The sequence below is a fragment of the Dasypus novemcinctus genome, chromosome 18 (genome assembly GCF_030445035.2).
Source record: "Dasypus novemcinctus isolate mDasNov1 chromosome 18, mDasNov1.1.hap2, whole genome shotgun sequence".
In the NCBI taxonomy this organism is placed as follows: domain Eukaryota; kingdom Metazoa; phylum Chordata; class Mammalia; order Cingulata; family Dasypodidae; genus Dasypus; species Dasypus novemcinctus.
In genome coordinates, this window is record NC_080690.1 from 20939958 (window position 1) to 20958321 (window position 18364).

Below are 18364 nucleotides of genomic sequence, written 5' to 3' on the forward strand. Positions count from 1 at the left end.
TCATAAAAAAGGTCTCTAGGCTGTTACCCGGTAATATCTATGCAACCTTCTTTTTTCACATTAAAGCATGCCAGTTTTCAAAAGCCTGTTATCTCCCAGTCAAGCTAGAAAAAACCGATTCTACACCCTGCAGTGTACAACACAGAATCTAAACTTTTAAATCTAAACTTTTAAAAGATGATACAGTATCTTGCTAAAGCATCTAACACTTTATCTAGTTGGTGAAAAATACATAACTTACAACACAGAAAAACCTACTTCCATTTTTCCACTAGCAGAATTCAATTGGAATTCTGATATTTGGCCTCTCTCCAATTTTCACATTGTGGAAAAAACCTCCCATCTTACCTGTTGCAACTGTGGATCCCAGTCGCCAAAGTTCCAAGTGATGAGCAAACTGGAAGAGGAGAAGCTGCCTCTTTTTAGAACAGGAAATGAGACGTCTCTGTATCCAAGAATGGAAACATTCTTAGCCAGGGTCATCTATTGCCTCAGTACTAGAAACAGCAGCAAAATCTTAGAACATTCTTTACTGTTAAAATCAATTTATTTAATAAATACTTATTAAGTACTATCATATGCCAAGCAGTGTCCTAGGATCTGAAAACATAATGGTGAATAAAAAACACAGCTACTGCTCTCAAGAATTGTATGATCTAAGAGGGTGACATAGAATTAAATGTGAAATTACATTACGGTGTGCTAAGAAATTTAACATGGATAAGCAGAAATGTGTAATGAAAAATGTAGAAAAGACTTAGCTGTAGAAAGGCTAGCCTAGCTTTGAAGGGATAATAATAGGAGCCCCAATGGAAGTTCCTGGGAAAGAATATTCAGGCAAAGAGGGTAGGACAGGACATTCCAAAGAGAATGAGGGTGTATGAAATGGCTCATAGTAAAACAGCATTAGAGAGAATAAAAAGAGTCTTCCAGTATAGCTACACTGGGTGGGGTGGGGGATATGGGGATATGGGGATGCTACCAATGTACAGAAGGAGACCAGGACCAAATGAGGACAGGTCTTATAGCCCTACTACGGAATTAGGTCTTTATACTAGGGGTAACAAGGGTCTAACTGAAGGCTTTTAAGCATGCAGTGAAAGAACAAAGCTGCTTTTTAAACAGATCACAGGTGAACAGTCTGGAATAAACAAATAAAACTATTAATACTAAAATATCATTAGGAAATAATTGTGAAGAAACCCAGATGAGAAAAGACATTGGAATAAACTAGGATAATAGCAAGTAGACAGAGACATGACTAGATTCAAGATGTAGTGAACAGGTTGATTCAGTTATGTTTATTGGTTGCACGGAATGGGGAAACAGGTGGAGGAAGAGAGGGGTTTATAACTTGTGAATATGGTAAAATTCATCTGGAAGGAAACACCTGAGGCTCTGCTCCCACCCAGAATAATAAAGAGCTCAACCTTAAAAAAATAAATAAATAAAAATATAGGGAAGCGGATGTGGCTCAAGCATTTGGGTACCCGCCTGCCACACGGGAGGTCCCAGGTTTGCTTCCCAGTGCCTCCTAGAGAAGATGAGCAAGACAAGTGAGCTGACACAACAAGATGATACAACAAGGAGACACAAAGAGGAAACACAATGAGAGACACAAGAAAGCAGTGAGCAGAGGTGGCTCAAGCAATTGAGCCTGTCTTTCACATGGGCAGTCCCAGGTTCAGCTCCCAGTGCCTCCTAAACAAAAGAAGAAGAGACCCAGAGACCCCACAGCAAATGGACACAGAGAGCAGACAGCAAACACAAACAATGGGGGGTGGAAGATAAAGAAAAGTAAATCTTAAAAAATATTTATGTAAATATTATATAAATATGCACCCCAGAAACCACAACCATCTTCAAAAGAAATTATTTGCCCAGGAACTCAATTAGCAGTGCTGCTGCAAATCTCTTGCCCTTGTCAATGTATTTGCAAGAGGCTTATCTCAGAAACAGAAAGAAGGTAGCTACCAGAAGTCCTACATATTGTCCAAGTGTTAGCTATATTCAGAGTCTTAAGGGGAGGAGGAGGAGGAGGATATGATACTTACATGAGGGAAGGTGATTTTTCGGAGAGCAGCATCATAATTCTTTACCTCCACCTTCTCCATGAGAGGACGAATGACTAAGTGGGTGTCGGTGCCTGGGGTGGGGAAGAGGGGAGAAGGCATACAGAATTAGAAAAACACCTGCCTTAAAATAACCAGAGCTGAGCAGGGTGAAGAAACAGCCTCTCTGTAAGTGGTACCCACCTCCAGATATCAGTGCTGTTGGGCTGTGGGCCACAGCACGCACATCATGAGTGTGATGCTGGAAGGGCTTTGTCCGTACCCACTGCTTCTCACTGCTGTTAGAAGACACAGAGACCAGCTGAAAATGGAATACTGTCCCCTCGGCTGTGCCCACCACGAAACTGTCTTCTTCCTGAGAAATTAAATCAGGGACGTTTGAGCAAAAGAATGGCCCAGTCGGAAAAATATTCTGAGGTTTTCTGTCTGCAGCTTAGAGGAACACATGTCTCGCCAGATAAAAGGCAGGTTGCAGGTGTCTTTGTCCTTGAGAAGCTAATGTTTTCATCAGAGGAGCAAGCTCAGACATAGATATGTAATCCAATAAAAATACCCAAAGTCCTTTACTAGGAACTGGAGGAGGTATTTCTTACAGTTGTATATAAAAGAAAAAATTAAACAAAAACAAGACACATACAAAAAGCCCAAGCAAGAATAGTAATAAAAACACTAGGGGGAAAACACAGGAGCAGGGAGCCCTATTCCTGCCTGATAGTAAACTACATATAATCTTTCAATACTTAAAATAGTATAGTATGACCCATGAATGGACTGTATAATAAAACTGAAAGTTCTGAAATATTCCCAAATTCTTACGGGACTATAAATCACAAGTATTTAATATTTGAGGCCCAAGTGGTATCTTGAATTGGCAGGAAAAAGTAGAACATTCTGTAATTCTGTAAATGGAGCTAGAAAACCTGGGTAGCTATATAGGAAAAATAAAGTTGAATCAATACCCCTGTGTATCAGAACAAGTTGCAAATGTATCAAAGATTTATATGTATAAACAGAAACTATAAAAGAACTAGAAGAAAATATAGGAGAATCATATAAATTCATTGTGGAAAAGGACTGTGACTCAAAACCAATACCATAAAAGCCTGAAAAATTAAACTTCTTGAAACACACATACACACACACATTATGGACAGAAAAAAAAAAGAAAGTTAAAAAAGAGACAAACTTGGGGAAAAAGGATTAAAGATTCCTAAAAATCATTAAGATCAACAATCCAAAAGAAAAATGAACAAAAGTTATTAAAAATAGAACAACTGTTGGCAAGACTGGGGAATTAGACACACACAGCTGTAAAGAAGTTAAAATATATAACACCAGGGAAGGGCAATTTGGCAATAACCATCAAAATTACAAATACATTTATTCTTTGACACTATAAATTCTACTCCTGGAAAATCAGAGATACTTTGCACATGTATGAATCACAGCACAGCATTATTTGTAATGATAAGGCTGTGATACGTGTGATATATGGGCTATTACATAAAATTATTATATATCCATTCATTAAAATACTACACAGCTAGAAAAAAGAATGAGGAAGCTATCATTTAATAAGATAGAATAAGCAAAGATATGCCAAACAATGTTAAAGTCAATCTCAAAAAGGAAATCTGTGATAGCCTTTACATTATGAGGTGAATAGATAGGAAGGAGAGGTAGAAGGGAGATTTCTTACCCTGTATTTTTTATACTTTTGATTTTTATACTACATGAATGTTATACTGGTTAAAAAATTAAATAAATGTTTTAAAACGGTAATGGGAAAGAAAGGTAAATTTTTTCTTAGGTTTTGAAAAGAAAAAAGGAGATTTCTTACTCTGTAAGCATCTCTGAGATTACCTAAAGCCAAAGATTTCCTGGAGAGTGGAACTCAGACGACTAGTAATAACACAAGATTTTTAAGGCTACAAAGAGATAATTTTAGGTAATACACAGACTAAACATAAAAAGAAAAAAAAAAACAGTGAGAAGTATTTCCCTTTTGATTATTTTTCAATCCTTCTGCTACTTACTTTAGGAAAATCTTACGGCTATGCATTTTGCATTTAACACCTCTTTATTACTCAAAAATTTCCCTTCTGAAGAAAACTTGTTAATTTTCATGGTATCTAGCCATGAATTTACAGCAAGTGATACTGATTTTTAATTTATGGCATTGGTACAATTTGTTTAAAAATTTTTTAATATAAATAACAGTATTAGGAATATGGGAATATGAAGGTGGAAAAAAAAAATCCCAAACTGGTAGCCAAAAGACCAAAATATGGGAAACCCAGAGTTAATTCATTGCCTTCTTTAGACAGATGAAGAGAAGGAGGGCTGAGAGGGTAGTAGCACCATCAGTGCCAGGGTTCCCTGATCCCATTTAAGGTTCTCTCTGCCAATATGTAGATGATGAAGATTCTAATGCTAGATTTTAAAAAATCATTGTGTAAATTACAATGACTTTTAAAAATTTCTCTAATTTTAAAACCACGTTCATTGTAACTCCAGTTTTTAAAAATACAAGTGAGGCATGTGTCATCATTCCCCTTTCCCCCTCCCCGCCCGCACTCCACCCGACACTTCGAACAACCAGCAAGAACTGGCAGAAACATCTTTCTCAAAGCTCCAGTTAAAGGACTACAGTAAAGTGACAAGTGCTGAGTTAAGAAAAAGACAACTTAAAGAGGCCCTGGCCAGCCCCATGCCCACTCCTCATGGGTACAGAGTGGAGTTGGCCTGTGCTTCGACTATGGATCCCCAATGCCAGTTCTGGAGGTAGCATAGCAATCCTCATGCACATATTGGGAGCATGTATGTCTGGCTCAATCTGTCTGAGGGTGGCCGGGGCATCTCTCCATTCCAGACCCCCAATGCCAGTTCTGGAGGTAGCATAGCAATCCTCATGCACATATTGGGAGCATGTATGTCTGGGTCAATCTGTCTGAGGGTGGCCGGGGCTTCTCTCCATTCCAGACCTTGCCCTGCATACAGAAGGCAGCTCATCAAACTCTCCTTCAGAATGCTGTGAACAACAGTCAAGTGGGTGCCTAGGACAAGGGACTGTTGGCTATAGGACAAACAGTTCATTGCCCAGGACCATGAGGAAACTGTTTCCTAGGAAAGAGGGTACATTTATATCTGACTAAACAGGGAAATCCCCAGGGCCACATGTGCATGCCCAAGACAAGAGACAGGCAGAGAAAGAACCAAGGAGACCCCTACACTTTGGTCTCCAGCTATTCCCTAAACTAATTTTATGGGTAAGCCCTGAAGGAGAACACTTGCACAAGTCACTCAGCAAACACTGGGAAAGGCATTTTCTTTTTTTTTATTGTTGGATCCCGGCATTCAAGAAACATACTGACATAATACTAGTTGAATAAAATCTTAAAGAACAGATACCTCAGACTCTAAATTTTAGTGATCACACATTAAAGTATCAAAATGTTTAGGTTTCAACAATAAAAGACTACAGACCATACAAAGAAACAAGAAGGGGTGGCCCAGGCAAAGTAAAAAATTAAAGCATAGAAACTACATCAACAAGGAGGACCAGACCTAGGACATTCCAGACAAGGACTTTTTAAAAAATGTTCTTAACTATGCTCAAAGAGCTAAAGGAGGGAAGTGGATGTGGCTCAACTGACAGAGCATCCACCTACATATAGGAGGTCCAGGGTTTGAACCCAGGGCCTCCTGGCTGGTGTGGAGCTGGCCCACATGCAGTGCTGCCGCACGCAAGGAGTGCCATGCCACACAGGGGTGTCCGCTGCGTAGGGGAGCCCCATGCGGATGGAGTGTGCCCTGCAAGAAGAGCTGCCCCACGCAAAGCAAGCGCAGTCCACCCAGGATGGCACTGTACACATGGAAAACTGACACAGCAAGACAACTCAACAACAGAAACAAAAAAGAGACACAGATTCCCAGTGCAGTCAAGAATGCAAGCAGACACAGAAGAATACACAGCAAATGGACACAGAAAGCAGACAATGGGGGGGGGGGGGAATTAATAAAATAAATAAATGAACTAAAGGAAAACATGGACAAAAAACTAGAATAAATCAGGTAAACAAGAGAGGAAGAAAAAGATATTATCGGTATCAATAAAAAGATGGAAATTATGAAAAGGAACCAAACAGAGATGAAAATCACAGTAACAGAAATGAAAAATTCCCTAGAGGGGACTTCTGGGAAGATGACAGACTAGAAAGACACAGGACTCTCCTTCAGAAAAACAGCTAAAGGACAGATGGAAACAGCCTAGAATAAGAACTTGTAGGATTTAGGATACCTGGCAAAGGCTGGACATCACCCAGTGGAGAGAAGTACAAAGGAGGGAAATCACGATGCCAGAACTGTGAATTGAAACCAGTGGCTGCTGCTGCTGGCACCATCCCTCATACTAAAGACACTTTAGAATTCTTGGGCCCCTAGGGGGCCTCCAGGGATCTACCACCCCAGGAAAGGAAAGCGAGAGGGACAGTCTAAGGCTGACTCAGCTTCTGACTCACAAGTTTGGTCTGCTGTGTCCCACAAGCCCTTCCAGTCTAGGTGGAATCACGCGTTGGTTTGCCCTGGGAACCAGGGAAGGACTGGAGAAATGCGACATTGGCAGCCTCCCTCTCTTTCTACTGGCCTAACTGTTAAGAACGCCCAGGAAAGGGGAGATAGAGGGACACAGCCTAAGGATGACTCAGCTTTTGACTCACAAATTTGGAATGCTGTGTCCCAGAGCCCTTCCAGGCCAGGTGAGGCTGCGCCATTGTTTGCCTTGAAACCAACAAGGGGCTAAGGATATACAACCCTCCCAATCTCCTCCACTACTAACAGGAACAATTGTTGAGGACTCAGAGGAGAGTGGAAATATTTCTAACCCAGGAAAAAGGAGGGGACTGCCAGTGAACGCTAGAGAACTGTCTCAGAGAAAGTTTGAATTACAAGGCTCCTAGCCTCCAGACAGGAAGCTCTATCACATTGATCCAGCCTAAGTTGCAACAGATACATCCCAACCAGGCCCTGAATTGAGAGCTTCCAAACAGAGCCATCTGCTAGCAGGCCAAGGAAGTACATGCAAGAAAACTAAAAAGTAGAAGAGATTTATTCTGGCCACTATAGCCTCCCTCTCCAAGGCCCTAAGAAGTGATTCTACAACCAATTACTGGGTCCAGTGCCCAGTTTTGAGTAACCAGCAGAATAATCCTAACAATCCAGGTTGAGACAAGAATCAAAGAGCAGTGGTAACACAAAGGGTCCTGCCACTAGACCCCTACAAAAAAGAAAGAAACTGAGCATCTGAGTAAACTACATCCTAATGAGATGCCTAGATATGAGCAAAAAATTACAAGCCATACTAATAGAAGACATGACCCAAGAAAAGGAATATATCAAAGCCCCAGAAGAAATGCAGAATTTGAGAGAACTAATCAGCAAGATGCGCACAAATTTCCAAAATCAAATTAATAAGTTGAAAGACAATATGGTCAAAGGATAAATGACATCAAGAAGACATTGATCACCAGATGCAGCGAATGTGCCACAATGATGGAAGAGGTTGTTGATGTGGGAGGAATGGGGTGAGGGGGATGGGGGCTATATGAAGACCTCAAATTTTTTTAATGTAACATTAGAAAAAATAAATTTAAAAAAAGAAGACATCGAGTAAGCAAAAGAAAAATTTGAAATCCTGAACAAAAAAGTAACAGAGCTCATGGGAATGAAAGACAGAATAGGTGAGATCAAAAACATATTTGAGGTATACCACAGCAGACTTGAAATTACAGAAGAAAGAATAACTGACAGCAAAGACAGAACGGTTAAAATTCAAGAGAGAAAAGAATGGGAAAAATTGAGCATGGGCTCAGAGAGTTGAATGACAACAAAAAATTCAACAACGTACATGTCATGGGACTTCCAGAAGGAGATGAGAAGGGAAAAGGGACAGAAAGAGTATTTGAGGAAATCATAGCTGAAAATTTCCCAACTCTACATAAGAAATGAACTCAATGTCAAAGATGTACACCATACCCCAATCAGAATAAATCCTAAGTGATCTACACCAAGACATATACTACTCAGAACATCAACCATCAAAGATAAAGAGAAAATTATCAGAACAGCAAGGGAGAAGCAAATCATCATGTACAAGGGATGTCCACTAAGATTTAGCACAGATTTCTCCTCAGAAACCAGGGGCAAGAATACAGTGGTATGATACAATTAGGACACTGAAAGAGAAAACCTGCCAGTCAAGAATTCTTTATCCAGCGAAACTGTCCTTCAAATATGAAGGTGAGTATAAAATATTTACAAACAGAAACTAAGGGAGTTTTGCAAAAAAGAATCCACCTTTGCAGGAAATAAGTCTGAAAGAAACACAGGAGAGACAGGTTTGGAGGAGAGTATAGAAGAAAGAATAGCAGAAAGGATAACCAAAAAAGTAAAAAGCCAGACAAAAATAAGATAGGACCCATGAAAGTCGAAGAATAAAATGAAGTAAACATTGCATTTACACTAATATTACTGAATGTGAAATGATTAAACATCCCAATCAAAAGATATAGGCCAAGAGAATGGATAAAAACATGAGCCATCCATATGCTGCTTCCAAGAAACTCACCTATGGATACAAACCAGCTGAAAGTAAAAAGTTGAAAAAAAGATACTCCATGTGAATAGGAACCAGAAAAGAGCAGGGGTAGCTATACTAATACCAAAACAGACTTTAAATGCAAAAAAGTTATGATATACAGAAGGCCATTTGTATTAGTCAGGTAAAGTGGTACTGATGAAAAATACCAGAAGTCTATTGGCTTTTATAAAGGGTATTTATTTGGGGTAGGAACTTACAGATACCAGGCCATAAAAGCATAAGTTACTTCCCTCACCAAAGTCTATTTTCACATTTAGAGCAAGACGGCTGCTGACATCTGCCAGGGTTCAGGCTTCCTGGGTTCCTCTTGTCCCAGGTCTTGCTTCTCTCTGGGCTCAGGTCTTCTGTTTTCTCCACAAGGTCAGCTGTAGACTATGAGGCTCTCTAGACTTTGCCTCTTTCCATAAGGTCAGCTGTAGACTATCAGGTGAACAGCTCTGTCTCTCTCCCTGGGGTTTCTGCCATGTCAAAGTAGCTGTCTCTATTCTGCTGCATTCTTCTCCTGGCTTAGTTCCTGTCTTCCCGGGACTTGCTTCTCTTTCCTCTGGGTGCTTACTTCCTGGGGCTCCAGCTCAAAACTCCAGCATCAAACTTCAAATCAAAACTCCAACATCAAAATCTCCAACTCTGTTCTTTGCCATGTCTTTTATCTATGAGTCCCTACCCACCAAGGGGTGGGGACTCAACACCCTATTCATGTGGCCCAATAAAAGCCCTAATCATAATTTAATCATGCCCAGATACAGACCAATTTACAAACATAATCCAATATCTATTTTTGGAATTCATAACTACATCCAACTGCCACCCCATTAAACATTAATGAAAGGGACAACCCAGCAGGAAGATGTAACAGTCATAAATATCTATGCACCTAAGCAAGGTGCACCAAAATATACAAGACAAACTCTGACAAAACTGAAGGGAGAAATACACATCTTTACAACAGTCATTGGCGATTTCAACACCCCACTCACATCATTAGATAGAATAACTATACAGAGGATCAACAAGGAAACAGAGAACTTGAACAATATGATAAATGACTTAGACCTAACAAACATATACAGAACACTACATCCAAACTCAGAGGGAAATACATTCTTCCCAAGTGCCCATGGATCCCTCTCCAGGACAGACCACATGTCAGGATACAATGCATCTCTCAATAAATACAAAAAAGATTCAAATTATACAAAGCACGTTCTCTGGTGCAATGGAACTGGAAATCAATAACAGACAGGAAAAGAAAATTCACAAATGTGTGGCGGCTGAATATACTCCTAAATGATCGATGGATCAAAGAAGAAATTGCGGGAAACGGACTTGGCCCAGTGGTTAGGGCGTCCGTCTACCACATGGGAGGTCCGCGGTTCAAACCCCGGGCCTCCTTGACCCGTGTGGAGCTGGCCCGTGCGCAGTGCTGATGCGTGCAAGGAGTGCCGTGCCACGCAGGGGTGTCCCCCGCGTAGGGCAGCCCCACGCGCAAGGAGTGCACCTGTAAGGAGAGCCGCCCAGTGCTAAAGAAAGTGCAGCCTGCCCAGGAATGGCACCGCCCACACTTCCCATGCGGCTGACGACAACAGAAGCGGACAAAGAAACAAGACGCAGCAAAAAGACACAGAGAACCGACAAGCGGGGGAGGGGGGGAATTAAATAAAAATAAATCTTTAAAAGAAAAAAGAAGAAATTGCAAGTGAAATCATTAAATATATTGAGACAAATGAAAAAGAGAACACAACTTATCAAAACTTATGGGATAAAGAGAAGGCAGTCTTGAGAGGGAAATTCATAGCCCTAAATATCTATATTCAAGAAAAAGAAAGAGCTAAATTAGAGAATTAAATGAACAAAAGAAACTAGAAAAAGAACAGCAAACCAATCCCAAAACAAGCAGAAGGAAAGAAATAATAAAGATTAGAGCAGAAATAAATGAAACTGAGAACAAAAAAAAGAACAGAAAAATATCAACAAAACCAATTGCCGGTTCTTTGAGAAGATCAATAAAACTGACAAACCCCTGGCTAGGCTAACAAAGAATAAAAGAGAGGAGGGAAACGGACTTGGCCCAGTGGTTAGGGCATCCGTCTACCACATGGGAGGTCCGCGGTTCAAACCCCGGGCCTCCTTGACCTGTGTGGAGCTGGCCCATGCGCAGTGCTGATGCACGCAAGGAGTGCTGCGCCACGCAGGGGTGTCCCCTGCGTAGGGGAGCCCCACGCGCAAGGAGTGCACCCCGTAAGGAGAGCCGCCCAGCATGAAGGAAAGTGCAGCCTGCCCAGGAATGGCGCCGCCCACACTCCCATGCCGCTAATGACAACTGAAGCGGACAAAGAAACAAGACAACAAGATGCAGCAAATAGACACAGAGAACAGACAACCAGGGGAGGGGGGGTATTAAATAAATAAATAAATCTTTAAAAACAAAAAAAAGAGAGGAGATGCAAATAAATACAATCAGAAATGAAAGGGGGAAAGTTATGACTGATCTTACAGAAATAAAAAGAATCTTAAGAGGATATTATTATGAGAAACTGTACGCCAACAAACTAGACAACCTAGACGAAAGGGACAAATTTCCAGAAATGCACAACCAACCTACACTGACGCTACAAGAAATACAAGAACTTAACAAACCAAACACATTTAAGGAGGTTGAAACAATCATCAAAAATCTCCCAGCAAAGAAAAGTCCAGGACCAGATGGCTTCACAGGTGAATTTTACCATACATTTTTAAAAGAATTAACACCAATTTTGTTTAAATTCTTCCAAAAAATTGAACAGGAGGGAAAATTACCCAACACATTTTATAATACAAAAAAAAAACAGATAAAGATACTACCAAAAAAAAAAAAAATACAGACCAATCTCTCTAACGAACATAGATGTAAAATTTCTCAACAAAATACTTGCAAAAAGAATCCAACAGCATATCAAAAGCCTTATACAGGACAACCAACAAGACGGCAGTGAAGTAAGGAGCTCCTAGAGTCAGCTCCTGCTACAGGGCAGTTAGTAAATACCAGAGCTATCTGGAGCTACCTGAAGCACCTGTTTGGGGGCTCCAGGAGGCCAGAAGAGCATCCTGCAACATCTTTGAAGGACTAGAAGGAGACTGCCCATTTGCAGAGAAGATTTGTAGGTAGAGCATGCCTTACCATGGAGGCTGGTAACCATCCCCCACTGGAGGCACAGGCCACCTCAGGAACGGTTCTGAGGCTGGAACTGAAAGCTCCACTTTCCAAAAATAGGGGAGGAAGAGATGGTTGGGCACCAATTTCAGCTACTGATGAGTAAATTCAGCAGGCTAAAGTACAATCCTAAGAACAGCTAAAGTTTGAGCCTGTCCAAGCCAGAAAGAGGCCAGTAGCCGCCATCTTAACTCTGTGCCTGGCATGACAAGAAGCGGTGCAGACTGAAAATCACAATGCTGCTAGGAACCAATTTCTTCCTATCCAGATGAGATTACAGCTCTAGCGTAGGTCTCAGTGCCACCTCTGGCAGGGAGGAAGCTGGGGGAACCTGCGCCAGCCTCCCCGGGAAATTACCAGCCAAGCCCTGGAGGCCAGTGATCATCCTACTCTGGTGGCACAAGCTGTCCCAGGAGCTATTCTGTGGCTGGAATTGAAAGCTCCATTTTCTAAAAATAGGGGAGGAGGAGATGACTGGCCACCAATATCAGCTACCGATGAGTAAACTCAGCTGGCTATGGTACAACCCTAGGAAAAGCTAGGGTGTGAATCTGTCCAAGTAAGAAAGAAGCTGGTGGTCGCCATTTTGACTCCACCCCCACCATGAGAAGAAGCCAGGCTAACCAAAAATCACAGTGGAGAAAGGAACTGGTTTCATTGATCCAGACTGGCCTGGAGCCCTACGCTAGGCTTCAATTCCACTTCTGGCAGGCCCTTCACCAGCCTATCCAGGTAACTGCAGGCACCTTTGGCAGGCACAGACTGAATAACTGGAAGTCTATCGGGGTGGCTGCCATCATCTTTGACCCATACTGCATAGCTCGCTGCCCACACCTGCAGCTCTATCCCCACCCCAGGCAGAGGAGAAAGGAACGTGAAACTTTATCAGTCCTTCCAGGCAACTACAGTCTAGACCTGCATGACTTGGATTATTCCACACAGCTGTAACTCTGTCCCTACCCCCAGCAAAGGGGAAAGTTGGGAGAAGCTTCATCGATCCTGCGGAAATGAGGGCAGCTTGACCCTCCACAGCTTATAGCACAATTTACATCCTTGGCTCCTACTGCACAACCAGCAAGGGAGAAAGGGCAGGAAGACCTAAACTAAACAGAAAAACTGTACCCAGAATAAATACTCTAGTAAGCCAGATACCAAGATACCAACAAAAAATTACAATCCACACCAAGAAATAGGAAGCTATGGCCCAGTTACAGGAACAAGACAAGCCTCCAGGTGACATAAAGGAGTTGAGAAAACTAATCACAGATGCTGAAACAAATCTTAATAATTTCAATGAGATGGCTAAAGAGATTAAGGATATTAAGAAAACACTGGATGAGCACAAGGAAGAATCTGAAAGCATACATAGAAAAATAGCAGATCTTATGGGAATGAAAGGTGCAATAAATGAAATGTAAAAAATACTGGAATCATGTAACAGCAGATTTGAGGAGGCAGAAAAAAGGATTAGTGAGCTTGAAGAAATGGCCTCTGAAAGTGAACATACAGATGAAGAAAAGAATGGAAAAAATAGAACAAGGTCTCAAGGAACTAAATGACAGCAAAAGACATACAAATATACGGGTCATGGGTGTCCCAGAAGAAAAGGGAGAAGGGGCAGAAGGAATATCTGAAGAAATAATGGTAGAAAAGTTCCCGATTGCCTACTGAAGACATGGATATCCACGTCCAAGAAACACAACCTACTACCATCCGAAAAAATCCGAACAGACCAACTCTGAGACACATACTAATTAGAATGTCAAATGCCAAAGACAAAAAGAGAATTCTGAGAACAGCAAGAGAAAAGCAATGCATAACATAAAAGGGATAACCCAATAAGAGTAAATGCTGATTTCTCACCAGAAGCCATGGAGGCAATAAGACAGTGGTATGATATATTTAAGATACTACAAGAGAAAAACTTCCAGACAAGAATCTTATATCCAGCAAGACTGTCTTTCAAAAATGAGGGCGAGATTAGAATATTCACAGATAAACAGAAACTGAGTGAATTTCTAAGTAAGCGACCAGATTTTCAGGAAATACTAAAAGATGAGCTAGAGCCTGAAAAGAAAAGACAGGAGAGAAAGTCCTGGAAGAGAGTCCAGAAATGAAGATTATATCAATGAAAGTAACCAAAAGAATCAAAAGAGTGGGGAAAATAAAATATGACAGATAAAACTCAAATAGTCAGGAATAAACTTAACCAACAATGTAAAGCACTTGTATTCAGAAAACTGCAACCCAATGTTAAAAGAAATCAAAAAAGACCTAAATAACTGGAACAATGTTCCATGCTCACAGATTGGAGGACTAAATATCATTAAGATGTCAATTCTACTCAAATTGATCTACAGATTCAATGAAATCCCAATAAAAATTCCACCAGCATTTTTCAAAAAAATTGAAAACATGATTATTAAATTTATTAGGAAGGATAAGGGGTACTGAATAGTCAGAAACATAAAAAGGAAAAGCAAACCCTCACCTCCAGACTTTAAATCATATTACCTAGCTATAGTGGTAAAAACAGAATGTATTGGCATAAAGATGCACACATAGACCAATGGAACCAAACTGATTGTTCAGAAACAGACCCTCACATGTTTGGTCAAGTGATTTTTGACTAGCTTGTCAAACCCACACAGCTCAGGCAGAACAGTCCATTCAACAAATGATGCTTAAAGAACTGGATATCCATAGCTGAAAGAAGGAAAGAAGATCCCTATCTCACACCTTATCCAAAAATTAAGTGAAAATGGATCAAAAACCTAAAAATAAAAGCAAGAACCATAACGTTTGTAGAAGAAATTGTAGGAAAATATCTTCAAGCCCTGATGGTAGGTGGTGGATTTCTTAAAGAAGAGGAGGACTGAGGTGGACTACTGATGTTTAATGTATGTAGAAGTTTTAATTCGTTTTACTGTGAAAGTGTGGAAATGTATATAGTGGATGGTAACAAATAGTGATTAACAGCTATTTTATAAATGGGGATGTGGTTGAAAATGGTAGTCTAGTGATGTAAATGTCAACTGACAGATGACAGAGAATAATCTAGGAAATGAACAGCACAGTAAACCAAGAGGTGGATGAGAATTGTGGCTGATGGTACAGATGCCAAGAGAGTCCTTTGTGAGCTAGAGCAAATGTACATCACTACTGCAGGGTGGTGGGAATGTGGAGAAGCATGGGAAAAATACAACTGGAGTGACCTATGGACTGTTGTTAGCAGTAAACATATAATATTCTTACATCTATGCCAAAGATGTACTGTGTTGATAGTGGGGCAGTATGGAAAACGTAAGCCAGATGTATACTATGGACGTGTTAACATCAGATATTAACTTACCTATAACAAATGTTCCACCACAGTGTGGTGGGTTGATAGAGGGGTGTAGTCTGGGAATTCTGCACATGTGCATGACTGTTTTATAAGTTTACAACTTCTGTCATATAAAATATATTTTAAAAAATAGTAATAGGGTGGGCTAGGGGAAAAACACACCCAATGTAAGATAAGGACTATAATAATAAGATTTTGACAATATTCTTTCATAATTTGTAACAAATGTCTCACAGCAATACAAGGTGTTGGTGGAGGGTTGATGTATGGGACCCTGTTTGATGTTATGCATGTTTGCTTTCTAAGCTCACAATTTTTATTATATACTTACTGTTTATGTATGTTCATATATAAAAGTGATACAAATATAATAATAATAATAGGGTGGGTTGGAGGAAAACACTTTGTTTAGTAGTGATGTTTTGACAATGCTCATTAACCATTAGTTAAAAAGGTTTAACAACAATGCAAGGTATTGGTAGTAGGGTGAGTTATGAAGAGTCCTGTATGATGTTATATATGTTTGTTTTGTAAGTTCACAACTATTACTATACACTTGTTATTTATATATGTTTATGTATGAGTGATATACTTTAAAACATTTTTTTAAAAAGACATGCAACACAACCAAACAGGATTTATTCATGGTATGCAAGGCTGGTTCAACATAAGAAAATCAATCAACGTAATACACCATATTAACAAATTGAAAGAAAAAAACCCACGATAATCTTGATCGACGCAGAAAAGGCATTCAACAAAATCCAGCATCCTTTTTTGATAAAAACACTTCAAAAGATAGGAATAGAAGGAAAATTCCTCAATATGATAAAAGGCATACATGAAAAACCCACAGCCTCTATAATGAACAAGACAAGGATGCCCATTGTCACCACTGTTATTCAATATTGTAATAGAAGTTCTAACTAGGGCAATCAGACAAGAAAAAAAAATTAAAGGCATCCAAATAGGAAAAGAGGAAGTAAAACTCTCACTGTTTGTAGATGCCACGATCCTGTACTAAGAAAATTCTGAAGTACCCATAACAAAGCTACTTGAGCTAATAAATGAGTTCAGCAAAGTGGCAGAATACATGATAAACACGCAAAAATCAGCCATGTTTTTGTATGTTAGTATTGAACAATCTGAGGAGGAAATCAAGGGGAAAATTCCATTTTCAGTAGCAACAAAAAGACTGAAATACCTAGGAATTAATTTAACCAAAGAAATACAGGACCTATATGCAGAAAACTACAAAATAATACTAAAAGAAATTTTAAAAGACCTAAACAAATGGAAAGACATTCCGTGTTCATGGATTGGAAGAATAAATATCATGAAGATGTCAATCTTATCCAAATTGATTTACAGATTCAATGCAAGAGCAATCAAACTCCCAATAGCTTATTATTCTACAGAATCAGAAAAGTCAATTACCAAATTCATTTGGAAGGGAAAGTGCACCCAAATAGCCAAAGGCATTCTAAAAAAGAAGAGAGATGTAGGAAAAATTTCATAGCCTCACCTTGAAACATATTACAAAACTACAGAAGTCAAAACAGCATGGTACTGGCATAAAGATAAGAACAATCAGTGGGACAGAATTGAGAACCCAGAAAGAAACCCTCACCTATATGATCAATTGGTTTTTGACAAGTCTACCAAGTCAATATTAACAGGACAAAACAGTCTTTTCAACAAATGGTGTTGAAAAGATATCCATAACCAAAAGAATGAAAAAGGACCCCTATCTCATTCCCTTTACAAGAATCAACTCAAAATGGATCAAAGACCTAAATGTAAAACCCAGGACCATAAAACTACTAGAAGAAAATGTAGGGAACATCTTCAAGACCTTGTGATAGGTGGTGGTTTCTTGGATCTTACACCCAAAGCATGAGCAGTAAAAGAAAAAATTGATAAATGGGACCTCTTCAAAATTAAACACTTTTGCATCTCCCAGGACTTTGTCAACAAGGTGAAAAGGCAGCCGACTTAATGGGAGAAAATATTTGGATATCATACATCAGATAAGAGTTTTAATATCCAGGATACATAAACAGATGTTACAACTCAACAATAAAAAGACCAACGATCCAATTAAAAACTGGGCAAAAGACTTAAATAGACATTTGTTCAAAGAAGAAATACAAATGGCAAAAAACACATGAAGAAATTCTCAAATCACTAATGATTAGGGAAATGCAAATCAAAACTACAATGAGATATCATTTCACACCTATCAGAATGGCCACTGTTAAAAAGACAGAGAACTACAAGCATAGTAGAAGATGTGTAAAGATAGGAATTCATTGTTGGTGGTACGGCAGAATGGTACAGTCACTATGAAGGACTGTTCAGCAGTTCCTAAAGAAGTGGAATATAAAGTTGCCATGTGACCCAGCAATACCACCACTGGGTATATACCCAGAAGAATTGAGAGCAGTGCCACGAACAGATATCTGTACACCAATGTTCACAGTGAAATTATCCATGATTGTCAAAAGTTGGAAACAACCCAGGTGTCCATTAACAGATGAGAGGGTAAACTGTGGTCTTGTCACACGATGGAATATTATGCAGTTGTAAGAAGATATGAAGTTGCAAAGAATATGACAACACGGATGAACCTGGAGGACATTATGTTGAGCAAAGTAAGCCAGACACAAAAGGACAAATACTCAATGACTGCATTACCATAAACCAAATATACTGTGTAACATATTGTATGATTCAAAAATTTTTTTATAGGTATTCAGTACAAGTAATTGAGAAATGGTTTTATTCAACTGTGTTTTCTTTTTAGTTTTTAATTTTCCATTTTCAATTACTAAATGTACAAAATAAAGTTAAAAAAATTTCCCCAGAGGGATGAAACAGCATTGTAACTGGAAGAGGAAAGAATCAGAGAATTCGAAGACAACGCAACTGAAATCATCCAGTCTAAGGAGCTGAAAGAAAGCACAAAGGAAAGTGAACAGAGCCTGATGAACCTCTGGGACACCATTAGGTATTATGCATTGTGGGACTCCCAGAAGGATAAGAAATAGAGAAAGGAACAGAGAGAATATTCAAAGAAATAATGACTGAAAACT

General features: G+C 39.6%; 1 protein-coding gene across 1 annotated transcript in view; it reads right to left on the bottom strand.

Annotated features, from left to right (window-relative positions):
* UTP4 (UTP4 small subunit processome component) overlaps positions 1-18364 on the bottom strand; it is a 61327-nt gene that overhangs the window by 22462 nt on the left and 20501 nt on the right. The window contains exons 7-9 of the mRNA XM_004468124.4: positions 2256-2427; positions 2055-2146; positions 349-445 (exon numbers count right to left, since the gene is read on the bottom strand). Coding sequence (XP_004468181.1) covers positions 349-445; positions 2055-2146; positions 2256-2427 — 361 coding nt within the window. The remainder of the gene's footprint in view (positions 1-348; positions 446-2054; positions 2147-2255; positions 2428-18364) is intronic.